Here is a 24,217-nt window from a genome sequence, read left to right on the forward strand (position 1 = left end):
TTAATACAAAAATAAATCTTAAAAGGGGTGAAATAGGGGATGAAAGTTTGTACGGAGAACTAATAAAACTATGAAAATTAGTATAGTATATTTGCTACGCAGACGAAGTCGCGGGATCCGGCTAGTCTTTAAAATAAAAGTTTTCTAGATTTAGTCATAAAAAAGGCATAAAGATCAACTGTGTTAAATAACTAAAGAGTAATTACTATAGGACAAAAGTCTTCAAATTACAATAATATTGCGGCGTAAAAAGAATATCAAATATATATCCACTTTTATCAGATAAACAAATGCTACTGCCCCCGTAGTATGGCTACGCATGTTAGTCGCGACGCGCGCGATAAAATTGGAGTAAGCGCGCGCTATTGGCTGTATCTATCAGATTTAATTTAGATAGCCAATAGCGCGCGCTTATGTCAATTTAACCACGCGCGTGTCGCGACTATCATGCGTAGCCATGCTATGGCCGAATATATTAAATTCATGAGACAAAGATATAAAACTGATAATGATGCATTGATAGCCGTGAATCACGTCACTTTTAACGCTGGCTCAGCCTTAAAAGCGTTTCATTATAATCTCAGAATTACGTCTATTTGCTAAGTTTTATTGAAATATCCCCTAGTTCGCCACTATACGGGACTTGACACTGGAGATAATAATAATCGGTTCTCACAACTCAAAGTAAATTGAGAGAAAAACGCCTTGAATTGGAGAAAGCAAAGCAAAGCTCCTAAATTAAGTTTAGGCGCTATTTATAAAAATGAATCTTCATGCGTGAACAGCCACCCTTAAAGGTGGATTTTCTTCAAAATGAAGTGGGACCACTATGGAAGTACCTCCTTTCCAACAAAAAAAATAATCATGAAAATCGGTTCACAAATACCGGAGTTATCGCGTAACATACATACAAAGAAAAAAGAAAAAAGAACATACAGTCGAATTGAGAACCTCCTCCTTTTTTGAAGTCGGTTAATAAAATTGTATGTATTATAATGAGTAAGAATTATAATTGAGTTCAGCATCAATTATAACAAAGAAGGTCCTGAAGGAAATTCTCGTTCGATGACTCTAACCGGATGTAAGGAAGGCTGAAATATTGCAAAATCCAAGCGAATTATAGGAAACAAACTCATTCGCTGATACGACGGTAATTAAAGAGCAAAATTATAGTTTGGGCATGTGAAAAGGTAGCGAATAATAGCATTGCATACAAAGATTACGATAAATTAAGGAGGTCAATTGAAGATATGATATGAAAAATGACATATTAACGCCTTTTTGACTGTCGCTTTGCCTTGCACGGTGTCATATAAGTAGTGAATCATATTTATTCTCTTGGAAGCTATTTTTAACCGAGTTTAAAAAAGGAGAACGTTCTCAATGCGACTGTATTTTTTTATGTGATTTCGATGATTCGTTTTTTTGTTGGAAAAGGAATCCCTCAGTAGTGGTCACATTCAAGTATTCTACCTATAAGAGTGGTAAATTAGGAGATCACTCCGGTTTATTGGAGTTCACCCACTTTCCTTTAAAAGATTTTAATTAAACTTGGCTTATAGATGTATTGAAATTACAAAGAAAAGCAAATAAAATGTTATGGTGACCTACAGTAGATGGAAATGGCAGACGACAGGAACTCCTCAACAGAGTACAGTAAATACCTTGTGTTTGAGCTCAATTATAATTCATTTTGACGAGATTCCTATCTAATGTTATTATTTGGATTATTATTTTGAGCCAGGTCAGGCCCCGTTAATATTTTTTATTATTTACGGATATAAAAATAAGGCAATTTTGTTGGGTATTTTTATCGATCTTTTTTTTTGCATAAATCCCTTTTACTGTTTTGAAGATAAATGATAAGTTTTAAAACAGAAAAACGATATGGGTTGGTCTTTATTTATTTATTTGGTGTGATTTTTAGAAAAAGTGTGTGTGTCTTAGTAAAAGTCTTAGAAAATTTTGCAAATAGGACGGAGTAGTTTATTCGCAGTATGTATTAACTTAAAGGTAAATGACTGATTTATTTCCAAGTACGTAAGTTACAGGCACGATAATGACATCACTATGCAAAACGTATTCAATAATGGTTACAATAACAATTCCAGAAGAGCCAGTTTTCATTTTACGTTTTCTTGAAATCGGAATTCACTTCTTAACTGGTATTCTAATCGTTCGACTAATAAATTTTATATTCGTTGTTCAACAACGAACAAACTATAATATCGAAGTAATATAGATACTTTTAAATTCCATACTGTATGACTTAATCTATGACTTGGCTCCCACATGGCATACAGTGAAAACAATGGACCCGTATGCTCAGCCCACCCTGGTGCAGCCTCGATACTGCTGCAGGGTTCAATACCCGCGTAGGACTCAAATTAGGTGCAAATCTAATTCTGCCCTTTGGGACAAAGAAGTCGTTGAAAACACGCGCTTCGACGAAATCTTTTTGTTCTTATTTGTTACTTACTTACACTCTACACATGGGTAAATCATTTTAAAACGATTTACTAACTTTTAGTCTGTTTCGTAAATAAGATTTTGTTTTTTGGAAATGACATATTTATAAATACAATGACCAAATCACTTATTTGTGTCATAAGTGTTAAGTCTTACGAAATTATCATATAAGTGATTGTATGTTCTTTATCGTACTAAAAATAACGAAATACTAGAAAACCTGAACACAAACGTGTGATAGAATGAAATTATTATACCACATGCGCTCAGTCAATGTGCACAATCCCTAAAGTTTCTTGCTCATTCTTCTCAGGTGAATATGTCTTACGAATGAGCAGTAAAGTTTAATCAATATGATAATATTAAGTGTAATTTGCTTACTTATGAAATAAAGATTATTTTACTTTGACATTGTAACAAAAGTTCTCAGAGAAGGGAGTGCAAATCTGCCCTCGTCATAACTAACGCCAATGCATTTCAAAAATCAAAATCAAAATAACAAATCAAAATAATCTTTTTTTCATAGGTAAGCATTATTACACTTGAAATCATCACATTGGTTAAACTCTACCGTTCATTCGTAAGGCAGATTCCCCTGAGAAGAACGAGCAAGAAACTCTAGAGGTTGCTCTTTGTAAATAACATTTGTACACATTCAACATATACAATATATATTTTTTTGTTTTGAAATATCAGAGATCGAGACTACCTCCATGAGCTAAACGGGTTACTACCACAGAGTTTTGTCATCCAAGTACGCAGAAGTTGTATAAAAATCTTTAGTATAAAGTTTTTGTTTCACTATAGTTTTAAACCTCGTGAAAGGCAAATTTTGTATATCAACCGGAATCTTGTTATACATACACACACATACACATTGCCCCTTAGATGAATTTGTGACTTTGCGAAGACGACTATAAAGAACAGCTAGTTTATTTTTATTCCTCGTATTAATGTTATATCTGTCACTATTTTCCATAAAGAAATTACTATTCCTCTTAACATAAATTACATTTTCATAAATGTACTGTGAGGCTAGCGTAAGAATGTTAATTTCCTTAAACTTATCTCTCAAAGGTGTTCTGGGGACTAGATTGTAAATTGACAATAGGACAAAGATTCTAAAGATACGGCGGCATTGCCGCAAAGCAAAATGCCGTATGTACACTGTGAAAGTAGAATAAAATAAGATATAAAAAAACCGAACAGAGGGGGTTATAGAATTCTTTTTACTGATCTCAGATGTGTTAATTTCGCTGAAATGTCGATTACGTTACTTATGATAAGGAGAGCAGAATTTCATCGCAATTTTTCTTTTTTAAATTGCCTTGGTTAATTATATAAACCCAATCTTCAAACAGGCAATCAGTCAGTAAAAATTCATACCGTACAACGGGCTATGAAAACCCTGAAACTGCACTCTGCCTAACAAGGATGCGCCATATTATTCTATTCGGGCTTCACCTATTTGCTAATCATTGTACCGCCGTGCGCTCCATTGAACAGGTATTTGCTAACATTTAGATTTATTATCATGCTGTATAACGTGTTTTAGAGATGGGGCATAATTTTAACATGCAGTTGACACTTGTACAGTGAAAAAAAGTTTTATTACATTGCTTGCCATTCGCAGATCAATGTCCAGCCGCCGTAAGTAAGTATACGGGTTGAGGCAATACGCGCGTGCAATGTAATTTAGAATGCTAATGGGACTGCCAAACTGAACCCCAAGTCTCCTAATTTGTTGATACCACTAATCAATGTAATTCCATTTAGCCTCCACTGAGATAGCAATTATGATTACATTTGTTATTCTTCTAAAATCTAGTTGCCATGGCAGTTTAGTCTAAATAGTGTAAAATGGCACTGATGGCATTCATTCATTCAATCACTATAATGATCGATGTTACCTTACTAAACTTACCATGGAAATTACTATGGATGTATTAATTTTCTATCTCTTTTAATCAGCAATTTAGTTTTCAAATTAAATAATACTTATATTTATATAAAATCGTAGAGTACCATCGACGTGGCTTGGACTCGCCATTGAACAGCAGAATACCAAAAAATTGCAGTAGATTTCGGACCAGGTGTTTAGCATTGGGCATGTTGGGGTAGCTCGTAAGAACAGCTTCCAGGCCATTATGTGGAAAAAGATTATTTATTTATTAATTTATACTGCTTTACATGTGTTGTTGTTTGTTACACAAAAATATACTTATGAATATATTTATCCACTAACAACTTGACAGGCATCGCAACATGGAAAGGAAGCTTATATCGCTGTTAAGTCGTGTGAGCCAAGTCCTACTACAGCATTCTAATCTATACAGATACAGGTTAATGTTAATGCGGGTAGATGTGTTTGTCTTATCTTAAAATATTGAATTGAGCAAGTTCATTAGAGAGCAATATAGATTAAGTTCAAATTCTGTTTTGTAATGTTTTTTCTACTAACTTTACTTCTTTTCTAACATACTATGGATAATTTATGGTCTCAAATAAATTATTATTTTTAATACACAGGTTTGCGTCTGTGTAAATACTTAACAAGAAAATGTGATTTGTTTCTAATCCATGTAACCAATAAAGGTCACTTACACACTTCCTATTACTATTCCCGAAAGTAAATCGCTAGCAATTTTAAAAATAGGAATTAAACATCATCTACATCAAATTTATCTACTATTCCATGCATTTCATATGTAATATAAAATATGTATATACATAGTTTATAATAATTTAGTGGTTTTTGATATTGCTTTTGTATAATATAATTTTTGTTTTGTTGTGCATGGAAGTTCGTTATTTTAGTTGTTGTGTCCTGTATTTAAACATTCAGAAAGCAATTTCTTTTAGAAATAAACAGATCATTTGTGTGATTGCGTGTTGTTCTTGTGCAATAAACGATTAAATAAATAAGTAAATAAAAGTGACACTATATGTCTTGAATGTCAATAAGTGCTATGTTCTAATCATACAGCTAACTCATAAAATATTTTTATTTACTAGTACTTGGAATGGCTCCAGATACAATTTATCTTGTTCTATAAGCGAAAAGATTATAATTGTCCCCGATACCGCCATAGAGTTAGCACGTGTGACCGTGATAATTTAAACAATATTTCAATCTCATGTAATTTTTATTTAAAACAACTCATTATCAAAAAAAATTCTACTACTGAATTACTGTAGCGGTAGAAACAACGAATTAATTTCTTCTACTGATAACAGGAAATACTTTCGTTAAAAGTGTAAAGTGCATATTTTAAGTAAGCGACACGCATGTCCAATTCAACATAGCAGTTGCAGTGCGACTCACCAGCTTTAGATCGCAAAGATCTGTGGGGACACTGCCACTGCGCCCATCACCTTGAGACATAAGTTGACAGGTCCCATGAGCCTATAATTTCATCAGCACCCTTTCCCTTCTAAGCCGGAACACAGTAATACTTACGTTACTGTTTGGCGGCAGAAATAGGTAAGGTGGCAGTACTTCTCTGAACGAACTGTTTCACGAGGAGCTCTACTGGTACATTTAACATTAGTTACATTTAACATTAGTTAAATGTATCAGTTAGTTTACTTTACTAATATACGGGATGCTGGTCGTAGGTGCGAGACAAATGATTGGACGATCTTGACGGCCGATAACCGGATGCTTCTTTCCGTCTCCAATCTCAATTAATCTTTTCCAAAGAGTTTGAGACTTATTTGTGTTATTATTGTGTTATTAAATATGGTAAATGGGAAATAATTTCATTTGGCAACACAAAAGTTTATATCAAGAATCTATAATCGATACACGTTTAGACACCAATTTTGGTGGTCTAGCAACGTGTCGTTGTTTTGAACCTTATATTTATTTTTTTTTTTTTCGTATAGGTACTCTATTAGTTATTGTTATAATTGATACAAAAATCGAAAAAACTCAAAGAAAAATCTTTAGATCCGGCTAGACTTGAACCAGAGTTGTCAGCATACCGTGGCTGGTGGTCTCCCAACTGAGCTAGAGAACGAACCAGCTAACCTTTCGAATGTTTCTTTGTGCTTGTTGCAGATCTTTGTTTTTGGTTTTTAACTACTCTTTTGCCGTAGCGCCATATGTGAGAAATCTATGAAAGTATTTACTAAGACAAACCGATTTTAAGCAACGAATCGTAAATTTCCACATAAAATAGGAACAGGATGGTCTTATATTACGTGACAAACGACAAATCGTCTTCGGACGGAGACGAGGACACTTTGTTCCGACTCCAATGATGATTTGTGAACAAGCGAACGTAATGGAATATTTAGCCTTCAGCACCGCACGTGTCGCGAAACACTTTTTTTTATTACTAGTACGGCGAAAAATTTATTATGCTCTTACATAACAAACGTGTTGATGTAACAAAATTCTTGAAAGGGACACACAAGGGTAATAAATTGTTTTCTTAGTGATATGAAATTGTTTTATTTAGGTATACGTATGTATATTCACGAATTGTTTATATATCTTATTGTTTTTTACGTTTCAGCAGCAATCGGTTCTGTAAATGTGTAATTACATTAGCTGATGCCTAACTCCACGTATAGATTGGGTGCTTTGGTGGATCTGTTCACAGTCGCAGCTTGGCAATGTCATTTCATAGTGTGTGTGAGAAACGTCTCAGTCTAGCTTGCACTCATTAGTTAGATTATAGCAGAAAATACCAACTAGTGTTCGTCCGTTGAGTTATATAAATTTTGTTAAAGATTATTTTCTTAACATTTGCTCTCGTTTTGCCCAATACGTGAAGCTCTCTAAATTTGAAAATGCATACTAATATTCATATAAAAACTCACACCTACATCTTTTTACGCGCCATTTATTGACGCAATATCGAAACATGTAGTTGAGAATGGAAAAAAATAAAGGAATAGTCTAAGAGTTGAGAGCTGTCACGAAAGTGTATTCGAACAGGTGTAAGTTGTGTTATTCATCTTTCTATAGTTCATTTACACCTATTGTCATCGTTTAGCTTAATAGTTTTATACTAAAACGAGCCCTGTATCCCACCCACTGTGGGGTCGGCCTCGGCCTGCGGCGCGTGGCCGGGTGTAGGTTACGGGGTATATATGGCCAAATGGCGAAAAAATTTTTTTTTATGAGACCAAGTGACGCGATGAACGAGTCGCCCACGTGTTGGTAAGTGACACGCCTGTCCATAACAGTTGCATTACCACTCAGTGCTTTAAATCACAAAGATCTGAGGTACACTGCCTTATAAATTGATTTCCAGTCGGATTAGAGCAAATTTTTATTTGCCGCGTTTTTTACGCTAGTAAGAGGCCATATTGAAAAACGGCGAAAAACTAATGTTGATCACAAAATTATTATCAAGTACTAAAATATAAATGTACGAATAATATATTACGTAACATATAAAATACAAAAATAATAACTGTATTTAAATTATAACTGTAACGTTGCTACGATCTTAATACCTACTGTAGTCGTAAGTCTATGGAGCTGTGTTACCACGTGAAATGCAAATAAATGAATGTCAATATGTATAGTTATAATTTCATATCTATGTATGTAATGATTGATTGATATTATTCATGCATGTAACACGTCGAAGTTACGAGAGTTTTATCAAATCGTTTGGACGCAAGATTTAATTAATCATAAATAAGATATGCCAGAGATGTAGGTGCCGTATAAAATTTTGGTTGTTGCACTTATAATTCGATCTTTTTCAAATTGCGATGTTTAAATTTGATTTCTTTTTTACTTTTATTTATTAATACATTTTGAAACAAAAATAATAAGTTGTTGTTTTTTATTTTTCTTGTACGAGTTGTATAATGAAATGTTACTTGTAGTTCTATAGTTATTAAAACAAGCACTTACCTAAGGAGGCCTCCGGGTCGGATAAGTCGGAGAGAGAAGGCACCTTTTGCATCGTACGCGGTTCCTCCGGCTCGGGAGGTTCAGTCTTAATGCACTCCGCCACGCCACCACCCTCATCGCACTGCAATAGAAAAAAATCCCTTGAGTATTTGATCAACCCTTAATCTAAATCGTTGTGAGTTACATTTGAATTTACTATAATAATTTCATAAACCATATCATAAAGGCGCTCTTTTTAGTTCCGAATCAACAGTGGTCTAAGTGACTGTTACATAATGAAAGGTATTAAAATACGAGTGAGATAAAACACCACACGAGTGTTTTAATCCCTAATTATGTACAGTTACATACACTGCTTTATCTATACACATATTATAAGCTCTCTAAGATGTGTTCAGGAACAGGAATGGCGAAATGGCGGCAAATAAAAACTTTTCTCAGGCATGTCACAACCGTATTTTTTTTAATTCGTAGACAAACTAGAGTCGCCTCCAACTATCATATCCTTCTGTTATACGGGGCGTAGTAAGTCTTCTTTTTAAAAAACACAATTTTTCCGAAATTGTGTAATTCGGGAAGAAGTGGTAATTAAGTACAATAGAATAAAGCATAAAAAATGGAAATTGAATTGGCACATGTTTACACGACAGGAGTTTGGAAGGAACTGAGCTGCTTTCTATGTAGTTTTAGTGATGTTCAAAGAAGAATGCTGACTAGGAGAAATGGCAGCATTGATTTTTTTTTATTAATAATTTTGGCTTGGATACAAGTCGTTTGAGCCTTGTCTTCGTTTAATTATGTTTCTGTAAATAAAGCCGCCACAAAGAGGATAGGCAATTTGAGGCGGCGTGCTTGGATTGACTCGGGATTCTTTAGAAAGGGCCGATACGGGTATTTTACTTCGATTTGTATAATTTCGCGTTTTAATCTTCGATTAAGGCACAATAGCACTATCCTATTCCACTTTAAACCAGATTTCACAAAATAATTGAAAGTCAAAATAAAAACGACACTTTTCCCTCCAAAAGGCCCAGAGCGAATGGCAGGGCTGATTCTAGTAGTTTAGGTAGTAGGGCTGGAATATAACAGTTCGATATCAAGTAACATGTTTGTGTTTGTCAAAATTGTTTGCTATTGACATTTCATATCGGACTTAGAATAATAACGCATAGAAACCTAGTCCGCACACGCTAAGTGAGGCAAATTGAAGCGCTCCCAATGGGCCTACACGACCGGGTGGGCCTTCAGTGCTCAAGGTCAACTTGCACCGCGAACAGCTCAAGAATTTTAGCTAAAAATGACGAAATGTGCGGTAAATGAGTGTAAAAATACGTCAGACAAACATAAAATAGATAATATTTATACTACACTTTTGAGCATGGCATCATATTTGTATATTAATGTGCGTGCCGACGAGTGTAGATACAAGTTGCCTACGCCTACATGAACCTGATTTTTGCCTCACTTGTGACAGTTCGTTTGATATGAAACTATCATTCCATGCGTTATTATTCTGAGATTTCGGATAAAACTTCCTCTCGACTGATATTAGAATTGAGGTCGAATCAAATTGTTTTGTTTTTCAGAGATGTTCGAAATTTGAATGTAACATTAAAATCGAATTTGATGTTATTATTAAGCATAACATTTTCAAAGATTAAAATTCTATTGTCTGTGGTACTCGCCACTGAGCTGAAGAATGTCATTAAAGTTCTGTACACAGAACTATAATGAGTTTCAAAAAGGAACGTAGTATTTTTGCCGATTAAAATATCGATTAGGACGCTACTCAAATGCTATACTGCCTCTTGATTGGTGGAATTGGTCTAAAAGTCTCGCAACCGGGCCGTAAATGTTTATGAAAAAAATTACAGGTTAAAATATTTACGGTACTTGGCCACTTCTATTGTATCTTTTTGGTTTTTTGTTTTGCAGCGTTTGTTTGGCTTTCGTCTAAATATATGAAGGGGCTGTATGGTGGAAACTACGCCTATCGTAATAAATGGGTTAAAATTTATTTTAAAAAATGCGTTTATTGTCATGGATTGTTAACAAAATATACATTAAACATTGGTTCGGTTTCATTATGTTTTTTACTCGTAGAAAAAGCATTGTATGCAATCATTACATAACCATCATTTTGCAACGATGGCATAATAATACATTGTGTATTAAGGACGGTAAATAGAAATTACTTACTTACAAATAAATTACAGTTTTGACATATGATCACGTGTGGATTTATTATACAAAGGGTGCTAATTACATAGGTTTAAATTCTGTGTAAACATAACGAATTCAAGCGATACCGTTTGATAGGCACCGCTTAGTGGAATGATTCAAATATTATTAAAAGACTTTAGCGTTTCTCAAAGCTATAGGCTTTTGTTTAGTAGCACAGAGACAAAGGATACGTGACTGGAAATAAATTTACAATACTTATTTACATAAAAGTGTTTTATATTTAGATATTATTTGATTCGGACTCGGTGGAGCGAAAAGCGAAGAAATTTATTGCCTACGACTATCTAAAGAACTCGAAGCTTACAAGTCGTAATCACCGCGGAACAGTGGCCTGCTTGTCGGTTTTCTATCGAATACGCACGCGCTCGCAGATTCAACTCAGCCCCGCTCTAGGGAAACCCTGTGTCACGGGTGCCATGTACACACACATAGACAACAACAAATTACACCCAAATTCACGAGAGAAATAAATGTAGGCTATACAAATATTTCTCCCGGCCCGGGAATCGAACCTGGGACCTCTGCGTGGCAGTACGGTATGGTAACCGTCCTGGCACGGAGGCAGTTATCGAATACATTTCGGAGAGTGCGTACGAACTTTACCATTTGGTTACACCCACGCCGTTCCTCCTTGGGTCTACTACAAAGTACGGAACACTCCATACTTTTGTCACGGAGCTGTTTGATGCATCCTTCCTGATGCTTGCAGTATAGGAATGGAATATACCTACTGCACGGCATATATATCAGTGTTTCCCAAAAGTTGGGCTGGATTTACCGAGTAAGCAGATCATACAAATTTTTCTGTTTGTGGCAAATCCATTTTTTTGGTTTTTAACGGCTTTTTTGACATAGTGCTCACCTGTGTGAAATCTATGAATACTCCTAAATGAATACTTACCTTCGATACCTTCAATAAACACCAAGCCAATAAAAAAAATAAAGGAACAAAAGCATTTTCGGAAAAAAGACAAAAAAACGAATTTTGTGAAAAAAAAAACATATGAAACAAAAACCAAAATATATTTTTAGTCGTTACATTTTTTACAGGAATTAATTTTTAGTTTATGTATATTACGTTGTGCGTTTTTTGATTATTTGTTACCATTAAGCTGATGGCTCGGAAGCCAATGCTTTATAAATAAATAAAAATCATAAAACCAAAATAAAAACAGAACAACGCCGACTTAATTTGTGGACCAATTAAGTCGGCGTAGTGTTCATTGGAGGTACAATGTGATCAGAAACAGTGTTATGTAGTGTAATACCAGGATTTTTTTTTCAAAAACTAGATATTTTGTTTTTGTGATTGATTTGTCATTTTCTTTGTTGTTTAACACAGCGTCTTTCCAAAGCAGAGGCATAGAAAATTATCATTTAAGTATAAACCTCTGATTTAATCGAAGTAGGCGATTAACTCTACAATTCGTATTCCATTCATGTATCCAGGCTTCCGTTCGCCGGACACGCGCCCGCATCGCGTCGAAATATTCACAAACAATACGACACTTCGATCGATTGATCTCCGTTGTCTGTGACATATCATTTAGACAATGACAAGACAAGTTCAAACTGTAACTATTTAAAGCTCATAATATTAAACTACCGTACATAGTTATTTTTACTTGACATTGGCAAAATCATTGAATATTTCGATGGAGCCATAACATTTAAAAGAAGAAGAAGAAGAAAGCTCATGCAATAAAGAATGTTGTAAAACATATTTACGTAAGTGCAAAAATGAGATTATAGGTCGGTGATACAATTCGTATCTTCGTACTGTGTATTGAAGTGTTTTCCAGATTGTCTCTATACAAATTATGAAGCAAGATGCTTGTACTTAAGGAGCAAGTTGAAGGCACAATAGTTACAAGATACAATGAATTGTGTACTTTATGCTCGATTTATATTGCGGCTGAACGGAATGGAAGCTACTTCTTGTAACATAGCATAATGAACTTTATGATCAACAATCAATTGTGTAACGCACTAACTAGATACGAGTCAAAATCTTTCGCGGATTTCGCTGGCATGGCATAAGATTTTGGCTCGTATCCAGTTTGTACGTTACACAATTGATCATAAAGTTCATTATGCTATGTTAGAAAAATTAGCTTCCATTCCGTTCCGCCGCAATATAAATTGAGCCTATAAGGGTGAGCCTCGTTTATGTGAAAATCAAATAAACTAATTTTAATACATATAATATTGCTCATTTAATATACTTCTCACTTGGACTAAATACACTTCCCATAACTTAATTTGGTTAAATTCTCGTTTGTAATGAATATTCATATTTTATAGGAACATTTTACTTAAATCTTTTTTTATATAAGAATCATTTTACACATTAATTCAGATAAGTTAATTCAGATATTTTAGTGAGGTATTTACCAGTATCTGTAATGTGAGCCCTTCCTTTAATAGGTTCGGTTTGTACGTATATGAAAAAGCAGTATGAGACGAGCGAGGCAAGTAAGCGTGCCGAAGAGCGGCCGGCGAGTTCCAGAACTGAAATTGAACGTTTGCGTTTTCGAACATGTTTATAGGTCAAACTTATTTCAGTTTAATAATTTGTTTACTCAACTAAACTGAAATTTATAACTTATAATTATAATTTAAAATGAGCGTTAGGGTTAGTGCTTGTTACCACAAATGAAATTATATAACGTAAGTTTATATTAAACGTTCGTTATATCAAGTGAATTGTATTTTTATTTTGATAATACGCAGGTAAGGTAAAAAACACAGTAAAAGCTTAAATAGTAGAAAGTAAAACTAGGGTCAAGTGGATTGTTATATGAAAAAAATGAATATTGAATATAATTATATTAGATGAGTGTTAGTTTAAAAATATTTATACGATATATTACAAATCGACTTTATAAAGAACTTCATTGCATACAAATTTCCTACAATAAACCGTACAATACATACAACAAGTTGTGTATTAGTAGCTGACCCTTCTCAATTGAATGTATCGCGTAACCCGTGACACAGGGCTAATCATAAAGCATATCAATATTACCCAATAAAAACGTCAAATTCGAATCAGTGCCCCTCGCGGGACAATCATGCAATCGGCTCCGCTGGTAGGGACGCGATGCCCTTTTGTCCTAATGTCATTATTCATACATTTGCAAAATGCTTCCACGTCGTATTTGTAAGTGATTGTCGTGGTATTTGTAGATATTTATATTTTTTTCATTATCATGAATTCATGACACAACAATAACTTATTATTATAATTTATGTTAATCAGTCGTATGCATGCCAATTTCGGTGATTTCTCTTATGACACTAAGTGGCGAGATGAATAAGTCGTGCGACTGGTGGTAAGCGACAAGCCTGTCCAAGGCATTTCCACTCAGAGCTTTAATATTTGTAACAATCTGAGACGCACTGCCATAGCGTCTGTCACCTGCCTAAGTTCACTGTGAAAGAGTTCGTCCAGCCTCATGGGACTTGTCAAATTGTCTCAGAGTGACGGGCAGTGGCAGTGCCCCTCAGATTTTTGCTATTTAAAGGCCTGAGTGGCATCACAACTGCCGTGGGCAGCCGTGTCGCCTTCCACAAGACGCACGAACTGTTTGTCCCGTCACTTGGTATTATTATGAAAAAAAAAGAAACAAAATACTCTTTGGTATCGCAAATGTCGATAGGCAACGGTTCCACTTTCCTCCAAGTGGACCGTCTGTCTGTTTGCCGTTTTGCAATTTATGAAAAAAAAACTTTAATACCTATACGCACGGCCTGACTATTTATGATATTATTGGATACTTCAATTAACGTCTTTTTTTGGAACACAACAAACAAATTCGAACAATTTCTTCCTATTCAATGAACCGATGATTAACCTGTAAACACGGGGTATTTTAGTTGCCGGGGAGGCCACCCCATCTCGATGTGATTATTGACAACGGGGGCACGATCCCAATATGTTGTTTTAACGATTGATGTGCTGTTTGTAAGGTTATTTTTGGGAAACTCCGAAGATTTCTTTGTCACATTTTTAAAGAATGTATTATGGACCTTGGGATTAAGTCTTTTCAGTTAGTTTAGTTTAACTAGTTTCATTACAGCGCTGGAATATTAATTTGAAAACCAGAACGTTCTCGATGTTAATATGAAGGACCTCTTTATTTAGAAATTAGGAAGTTTATGTTAAATGAAAATGAAATGTTATTGTTTTCATGATACCTGTACGTACATTACAGACATGGGATTTGATTTATATTAAATGGATGTAGGTTCGTTGTCAAACGTAACATACAGAACATCATACATAATTATGTAATAACATAGTTAATAATATGAATAATAAAATAAAAACTAAAAGCGTTTTGAACATTTTATGATAATATGAATGTTTATTACGTTGCAGAACCCTACCAGAATTGATGTTTAGGTTCTAAATTTTTTTTAATGTACTCCATGTCTACCTCACAATTGCAATAAATGGTATGAACCATACAAAAAAACTCACGGTAGCCTAATGGTTTGACCCTATTGCCTGTCAAGGAAGATCGTGGGTTCGAATCCGGACTTGCATCTCTGAGTTTTCGAAATTATGAGTGAAATTAAATTTCAATTTTGCTATGAGCTTTTCGCTGAAGCGAAACATTGCAAGGAAATCTGCACACTCCAGCAAAGCAAATTAATTATGTGTGTAAAGTTCCCAATAAATGCTAGGAAACTACAGCCCAGATTTTCTCATTGAGGGAGAAGGCCTATGCCCAGCAGTGGTATTATATATAGGCTGACTATTATTATTATCTTACTTAAGTTTCATTGTTAAATTTGTCAAGGTCGTTTAGTTTAGTCTGAAGAAGTTTACCAGTTCCAAACCTGAGTTGACAATACGGCATTATTAGAATCTAAATCTTGTTAAATTTAGGCGACTTCCTCCGTAAGGGAACGGTTTCCTGGAAAGGGTGAATCAATCAGCAGACCGTGCAGAGGGGAGCGACAATAAAGATTTCAACTAGTATCATTTGACCAGGGCGTTCAGTGTCATTGACTTGCGAAAGGGTGTGCTATTCTTTTTTACACTCTTGATTTAAAATGTCCAGTAACAGCGTAAGGTTCAAGTTTCCATATTTTGTAGGACGGGTGCCATGGACACACGCAGAGAAATAAATGTAGGTTATAGTAATATTTCTCCCGGCCCGGGAATCGAACCCGAGATCTCTGCGTGGCAGTCCAGCATGGTAACCGTTCGGCCACGGGGCAGTTAAAGTAAAATTACAGGCCACGTACCTGTAATTTTAACAGCAACTTATGTCTCAGTTACGTTGCGATTTAAAGCTCTTAGTGGCACTGCAACTGTCACCGATAGGCCCGTTGCCGACCACCAGGAGCAAAATTTAACATTAAAAATAAAAGAAGAAGTATGAAAGAACATAATCCAACGTATTCATTTTATACGAGTGCCGTGCTTCGAGTTTTTTTAAATTTCATTGCAGCGTACTATTTAATAAAAATCTGCTTTTAATATACATTTAATAACCGCATCGTGGTACCGTCACACCTAAAGTTCACAGTCAAATTTGTTCACTGCAACTCATTTTGAAATATTGTCCCCATTTGAAAAGGAAACGTGTAACGTATTTGTGCGGTTAATTGTCAATTTGTATCCCGTTCGGAGAACAACCATTAAATTAAGAGTTTCCAAGACGTGGAGTCACGAAAATAACTGCTCCACTACATAAGTTTGAATAAATGGATCTAGCATTTACAGGCATTGCTTTATTTCGACATATACTTCGTCTAACACGTGTGGTAGTTTAAGCTACACTAACTGTTACTTTATTAAACTGCAAAATTGAACGCTGTTTACACATTGCTCATAAATGAATGAATGAATAAATGAAATATTCTTTATTGCACATTAAAATTAAAATGATAACACAGAACAGTAATGCAAGTATCACAGAGTAAGCTAATGCACAACAGGCGGCCTTATTGCTGAGTAGCAATTTCTTCCAGGCAACGTTAAGATAGAAATTTAAGAGTTGGAAAATAGGGGTGCAGTCAAAGAATATCTCGTAATGAAAGTGTTTTAAACAGATTACGCTACTCATCAATAAAGTAAATATATAAATAATAATAATTGATACATATACTATTAGAACGTACACATAAATATTAACACATAATAATAAGGTTACTCATATACTTTTGTAGGTCAATCAAATAAATAATAAATAGTAATAATAATAAATAAATTCGATAAAAAGCTCATTTGCTGTAACACTGAACAATTGTACTGAAATTTTACAGGGATGGATTTGACATGGTTTTTTATTTTTATTTTGAATTTCGCATACAACTTTGGGTATGTGACATCCAATCTCTACATAGAGGTCAAAATTTGATCCTCCGAACTATTAGCAGTGTACCCTGGTACATCACTAACACAGAAATCCACCAACACCTGGAAGCAACCACAGTCAAAGAAGAATGGCAATTTAACTCAGAGATACCGGGATGGGCTGGAGAGGCTAATTCAAAGGTTGAGTAAACTACTTGAAAGAAAAGAAGGGAAATTCTAGGAGAAGATGTCCTTACTGAAGGACACACAAGACACACCATTGGACGACGAGTGGCTTGCACACTCGTTTTTGCACTGCTACTAAAAAAGTAAGGCTATACAAATATTTCTACCGTCCCGAGAATCGAACCCGGGACCTCTGAGTAGCAGAGCAGCATGGTAACTGTTCGGCCACGGAGGCAGCAGTATGTTAACTGTTAAGCAAATACCGTTTATATCCTATGAATTTTCTGTACCTCACTACATTAGAAACAAATGTGTTTGTGGCAGTGGTAACTCAATCTTGTCACACTTAATCACGCGTCGTTTCTTTTTAAGCCACCGAGATATATTAGCTTTTTAATCTCTTGATATTGGAGCTCCTTTTTGTGTTCCGATTGTGATAGATGGGTGTTTAGAAGTGAAGTTGTTTATGGATGAACAGAGCGGAAGAAGTGGACTGGTGGTTTCCTATCACAAATCAAATGAAAATCTGTCACTAATACCTTGTGAGTTCCATAACAAAATTATAAAACCGGAACATGAACGATAATACTTCAGTCCCTATTTATTATACTCCAATCGTCGAAACTGTCTGAAGAATTTGGAACACACTCAACCCCGCAATAGAGTCGCGGGTGCCATGGACACACATATAGACAACCGCAAATTACACCCAAACTCACGAGTGAAATAAATGTAGGCCATACAAATATTTCTCCCGGCCCGGAAATCGAATCTGGGACCTCTGCGCGGCAGTCCAGCATGGTAACCGTTCGGCCACAGAGGCAGTTAAATGATACTAAGTGACGGGACGAACAAATCGTGCGCCTGGTCAGCGAGAGGTGCTGGGAGGCTGTGGTCTACTTTTGCGAGAGTGTAGTCTCGCAAAAGAAGGCTGCCGGCTTCGTACACGTAGGCTGGGGAGACGAAGGAGACAGTACGCCCACCTTCTTCCCCCGCCGTAGACTGGGTCTTGGGATGCCTTCCACCAAGTCTAAGGGTGCCCGGGACACCCTCCAAATCCTGTCTATGGCGGCGGTTAACCGCTGGGTTTTAGTGGGTATACGGGAGTACTGCCCGGGAGTCCCACAAAACCGCTCTATACTCCCCCGAGCCGAGTGGCATGTGTAACGCAATTCACAGCTATAAAAAAAAAGAGAAGTACTGCCTCCTTCTGCCGCCAAGCGGTAATGTGAGCATTATTAAGGGTAAGGGTAAGTAAAAACAATTTTTTTAGGATATTAAACCTTATTAGCGTTTTGTGTATTTGGGCTAAATACGCTCAGTGTTTAACGAACATATAATGCGCGGTATTAACTCTAAACACGTTTTTAGATAACTTTGATCATTCTTTCTCTGGTCTCTTCATATGTATGTTTGTCTAAATTAACATTTTTCATTTAATTTTTGTATTAATAAGGAGACCTTTTTGGAGAGAACCTGACCTACGGAATATGATTCACTAAGCAGACCCAACGCTGTTACTAAAACACCTGATAAAAACTATACAAAGGTTTTTTAAAATTTAATGTTACTATTCGTACAAAAACGCAGCGCAATAGAACCTTTCGAAAGGAACTTGTCAACAAAGCGTGAGACTGGAAATTATTTTCCAAACATTTCTATTATTCACTCAGCAATCTTTACTAACAAATTTTATCGAACGTTCACCCAGCAGGCCAATTATGAACGGTTCCATGTGTCTAATAAAGGAATCACACGTAATTATTATAAAGAAAAATCAAGAGGAATTTGTCATATACATTTTGGGCATATGTGTAGTTGTCGTCCCGTGTCAAAGGATCCCTTTAATTAGGGACCGGATATCGCCTATGGCCCTAATGAGACACGGTCGGATAGACAGACTAATCCTACGTTGTATTATTATAGGGTTTACTTTAGCATCAATAAATCACGCCCATGTGTAATGCTATCGTGTGAAACCAAAACTCTGGAAGTCCCTATATAGTGATTTACAATTTTATAATAAGATTAATTTTTAGACTATTATCAAGTCCAATCAAATTTATTTACAATTTTAATAGTGCATTATTGCAGAGGCCGGGAAGTAAGGGATCGTTGGACAACATTTGATGTTGTGAACCTGACAAATAATAAAAACAAAAATCTTTTATGCGCCATTTTCTCAAAATGCTGTTATTGATGTTACAGTGCTTTGACGTGATAGAATAAGGCCACGCCTGCAAAATTACAACTTTAAAGGAGACAGGTTTAACCTCGGAAGACCCTGAAAACAACAATGGGAAAAGCGCTAAACGCCCAATACAAATTAAAATGTACTAAATATGCTTCAGGCACAAACAGTATACTGTCAATTTTGTACGAGAAACGTATTTTTCTAGATACACTTTAGTCATTATAGAATGTAAAGGTCCAAATTTGAATGCAATATTTTCATTATATTATACACTGGGAGTTCAAGTGATAATAGAAATAATATTGTCTGGGTCTGAATCTTTTCACATATTATGTTCATGCATTTAAAAGTACACGAAGTGTTTGGAGCTTAATATTATAAATTTCTTTCAAATATTTATCTTACCAGAAAAACCTAGACAAACTTTACACTCAAATTCGAAATTCGAAAATAAACATCTTCGAATTTCGAATTTGCTGCTTGTGCCCTTCTTTCTTCCGAGGACAGTCAGACATCACATTTCAATTTACAAATAACATTATTTATTCACTCACTTTCCATTCACATTCGCCCACGTACTAAATCACAAGCGTTCTTTATGAGTCCGATGCATAGATTTTAACTGCGTATTGTTGTTAACTCCGTCTACCCTCAAGTTATAAACGACGTGTCGTATGGTGATGATTTAATGATAGCATAATATGATTTGTTAACAAACTTTAATAAGGGTTGTCTATGGAAACAAGCTTAAAGTAAACTTTTTACGAATGTGGATTCACTTACTTTTTTTTTGAAATATGGGGCATGAATAATGTAGCCGTAATTTATTTTAGATTTTTTTTTGAATGGAAAACATTTAATGCCACAATACAAAAGGAAAGAATAAAAAAAACACAACATTAAAACAAAAACCAAAAGAATAAAGAAACAATGACGTAAACTTTTTACATATATAATATCATTGAGTAAACATAAAAAATTATAAACAATCAACGAAATTCGAAATACAGTCATGTGTACAGCAGTGGTATTCACTCAGTATGCCATAGCCGAGGTTAGGTTTTGACCTTATATATTAAAACCAAAACTCTTCTTGTTCAAGCTTTAGTGTTGCCTGTGATTGATTATGCTGACGTGTGTTGCAGTAACATCTGTTACGTCTCTTTGAACAGATTAGATCGTCTTTTTAACAACTGCATTAGGTTTGTTTTTGATCTGCGGAAGTATGTAATATATGTATATATAAGTAATATATCTCTGCTTTTCGTCGTCATCAAAATTGGCTTCCCATCCGTGAACGCAGGTCCTTAAGAATTTTAACCACTCTTTTCTCCATCTTGTTTGACCTGTCTGCACTTGATTATGTGAAATGTTCATTTCAATTTCAAAATGCTCGGCCGGGATGCGAATTTTGCCCTTCCCGTAGCCTTAAGCTCTCTATTCCTCCTCACCGCACTGTTTTTTTGTCTAATTCTTTTACCCTTCATGCAATCCGTCTTTGGAAGGCGCTCTCGCTCCAAATAAGACAAGCTCAGACCAAATTATCTCTCAAGCGCATGTTGCGCAAGCATCTGTTTGACAATTGTTAAAATCAAGTCTCTGTATAATCTTGCATTGGGTACATATATTATATTAATTATTAATATATATATGTAAGTTTATTATGTACGTATAATAAGTATGTTTATATAATGTTATTATTTATACCATACAACTTATCGATTAGCTTTCTAGTATACTGTTCTTCTTGTTTAGGTGTAGCAATAACCTGTTGTGTTTTTTCTGTTTGGCCCAATGGTTGACTGGTAGGGAATGCATTATGGCATTAAGTCCGCCATTTGTACTTCAGTGTACTGTACAATAAAGTTTAAATAAATAAATAAATATAATATGACAAATATTCAATACATTTTATGTAGACTTTAAACTAATAACGTCCGTATACAGTCATATTATTAATCACTTAAATTGTTTTAATTAAAAATAGAAACCATAAAAATAAGGAATAAATGTCAAAATAATCAAACATTACATGGAGAGCCGTAGGCATCAAACTTTAAATGTTAAATAACTAGTAGCTGCAGTAGCACTCCTTGTGAAAGACTTCGTTCAAGGATGTACCGCTACCTTACCTATTTCTGCCGTCAAGTAGTAATGTGAGCATTACTGTATTCCGGATTTGAAGGGCGCTGGGTGAAACTACAGGTACATTGGACTTATCGTGTAGTAAGTGTCTTTCAAGGTGATGGGGGCAGCAGCAGTGCCCTTTGAGGTTTAAAGCTCAAAGTGGCACTGCAATTGAAAGTGTCGTTTACCACCACGCTCCGATTAGTTCGTCCCGTCGTTTGATGTCATAAAAAAACTTTATCAACCAATATGTCTCATTCATTGTATCATTAATTCGTCATTGTTTTTATTTGAAAATGGTTTCGTCTTCCGCAATTCTATAACTAAAATTTTGTAAAAATGGAGCTCTTGCTCGTAGTATGAGATGTAACTTTTTCTATTTTTGGCTTTTTGCGATTAGATTTGGAGCCAACACAGAAAGATAGTTGTCATTTGTTACTGATAAATAACATAACAGGGCCTGTACAATGACTTTTCAGTGACATATATTTCACTGTCACGTAAAAAATGTATGCAAAATGTTGCCAGCCACCTGGCGCTCGACTTCATTTTCCCGTAACTTGATATCTTAAAAAAATACTCATGCATATTAATGAAAACAATTTGTCATAAGCAATTCAAACAGTATTGTTTTAGGAAATGAAACTATTTTTCCGGATTTAAGTCGCCTATATTTGTTTCTTTCAAACAAAACCGACGTTGTCGTGGTGAGTATTGTTTTATCTAGGCATCGAGTATATAACCAGAAACAGAGGCGAAATAAGGGCCATCCATCCTTGGCAATTCATCAGGCAAATGGGCCTCACATCACTTTTAAATACAACCCTCGTTTGCGCTGAAATTACAAATTAGAAAGCTGAAATAGTACAGCGCCAACAATTGACCTGTGTGTGTCTCCGTTTATTCTAAAAATATTCTGTATTTATCGTAATAAAGATAATATCTCTACCTACTGTTCTATTCGGTCTGTAGGAAAACAGCAAAACATCTAATTACCAAATAAACGGAATCTCATTTCATCGGTAATTAAATATATTAAATAGGTAATTTATCAATTTTCGTCCATTATAAAAAAGCAGTTAAACTCAATTGTTTCGGATTCGGGCTGGCCAATCGGAGCTCTGTTGTCATCGTAATGATTTGGCAGAATAGTTTTCAAACAAATTAAATGACATTTCGTCTCTATTTCTGGTTATAATAGGGGTTAAAGTATGAAATTGCCGATTTGTACTGAAAATCTAAATTGTTTATTTTTTAAATTTTTTACAAATTTATTTAATCAAAATAGTTGCCATTATTATCTATACATTGCTGCCATCTAATGGGAAGGTTATTAATGCCTTTGCGATAGAACTCCGACGATCTAGACTGCACAAACTGTGTGAAAGCATTTTGTACTGCCTCCTGGGAAGAAAACTTCTTGTCACGTAGATAATTGTCCAAATCACGAAAAAAATGGTAGTCCGTTGGAGCAAGGTCTGGTGAATACGGAGGATGACGAATGGTTTCTAACTGCAGTTCCTGAAGGGTCAAAATGGTTTCTCGTGCTGTGTGAGGTCTCGCGTTGTCGTGGAGCAATAATGGTGAAGATCGATTCATGAGTCGGGGCTGTTTTACTGCTAGTTTTGTCAACATGGTTCGGAGTTCGGCACAATAGACATCTGCCGTTATTGCTTGACCAGATCGGAGAAAACTATAGTGAATAACACCATGCTGAGACCACCAAACAGTTACCATTACCTTTTTATTGGTAAGTTTTGCTTTAGGACACTGTTGTGGCATTTGACCTGGGGTCAGCCATTGCATTTTTCTTTTCCGGTTATCATAAAGAATCCACTTTTCATCACATGTTACAATTCGATCCAATATTCCTTCATTTCTGTACCGGTTCAACAAGGCAACACAAGTTTCAACACGCGTTTCTTTCTGCAGATCAGTCAAATCATGAGGCACCCATTTTTCGTATTTTTTTATTTTATTGATTTGACGCAAGTGAGTCAATATTGTGGGTAAGGTAACGTTAAACCATGCCGCTAATTCCTGGGTAGTTTGACTAGGATCGGCTTCCACTATCTCTCTTAATTCATCGTTATTCACCTGTGTGGGCGGTCTTCCTCGTGGCTCGTTCTTTAAGTCGAAATTTCCATCACGAAAGCGTTTAAACCAAAATCGCACGGTGCGTTCATTAGTAGACCCCTCTCCAAACGCAGCATTGATATTGCGGGCTGTTTCTGCCGCGTTAGTTCCGCGTCGGAACTCGTATGCAAAAATCACTCGAATTTTCGCAGTATCCATCTTTCTTGTCTAAATTGAATAACAAAAACAATTGAAAGTCGATATTCAAATGTTTCAAATTAAAAACAAAAAAAATCACAGAAACCATTTGAAAAAAGTTTCATACGAAAACCTCAAACCCTGAAGATTCTATGAAAATTCAAAGAACCTATTGCAATAAAACGGCAATTTCATACTTTAACCCCTAATATATTCGATGTACCTAGGTCACATTTTCACGAAGTTTTCATTTGAGGTGTTTTCTAATGCAAAGTCAGAGATAAACGAGCAGACGACCCATCGTCTGCTCGTTTATCTCTGACTTTGCAAGTGCTGGAAAAGTTTAAAAGTTAAACTTTTCCGACACTAGAGGAGTTATCTATGTGTTGCCAGCCATTGAGAGTTCTGGGCCCCAAATCTGCTAATAGCAAATCATCTCAGTTGTCTGTTGTGTCTGTTGTATTTTGTACTGGTTGGCTTGTCAGTAGTATACAACTGCCAATGCAATATTTTGGTATTCTGATCTTAA

The 24,217-nt window shown here is 35.4% G+C and overlaps 1 protein-coding gene across 3 annotated transcripts in view; it reads right to left on the reverse strand.

The window, feature by feature from the left end:
* The window catches only part of LOC113226714 (ETS-like protein pointed), a 217,192-nt gene that overhangs the window by 154,346 nt on the left and 38,629 nt on the right, over positions 1 to 24,217 (reverse strand). For all 3 annotated transcript variants that reach the window (XM_026459437.1, XM_026459436.1, XM_026459438.1), the window contains exon 3: positions 8,351 to 8,471. In XM_026459437.1, the coding sequence (XP_026315222.1) occupies positions 8,351 to 8,471 (121 nt within the window). The remainder of the gene's footprint in view (positions 1 to 8,350; positions 8,472 to 24,217) is intronic.

Source organism: Hyposmocoma kahamanoa, unplaced genomic scaffold (genome assembly GCF_003589595.1).
Source record: "Hyposmocoma kahamanoa isolate Upper Pololo Valley unplaced genomic scaffold, ASM358959v1 192, whole genome shotgun sequence".
NCBI classification, from domain to species: Eukaryota; Metazoa; Arthropoda; class Insecta; order Lepidoptera; family Cosmopterigidae; genus Hyposmocoma; species Hyposmocoma kahamanoa.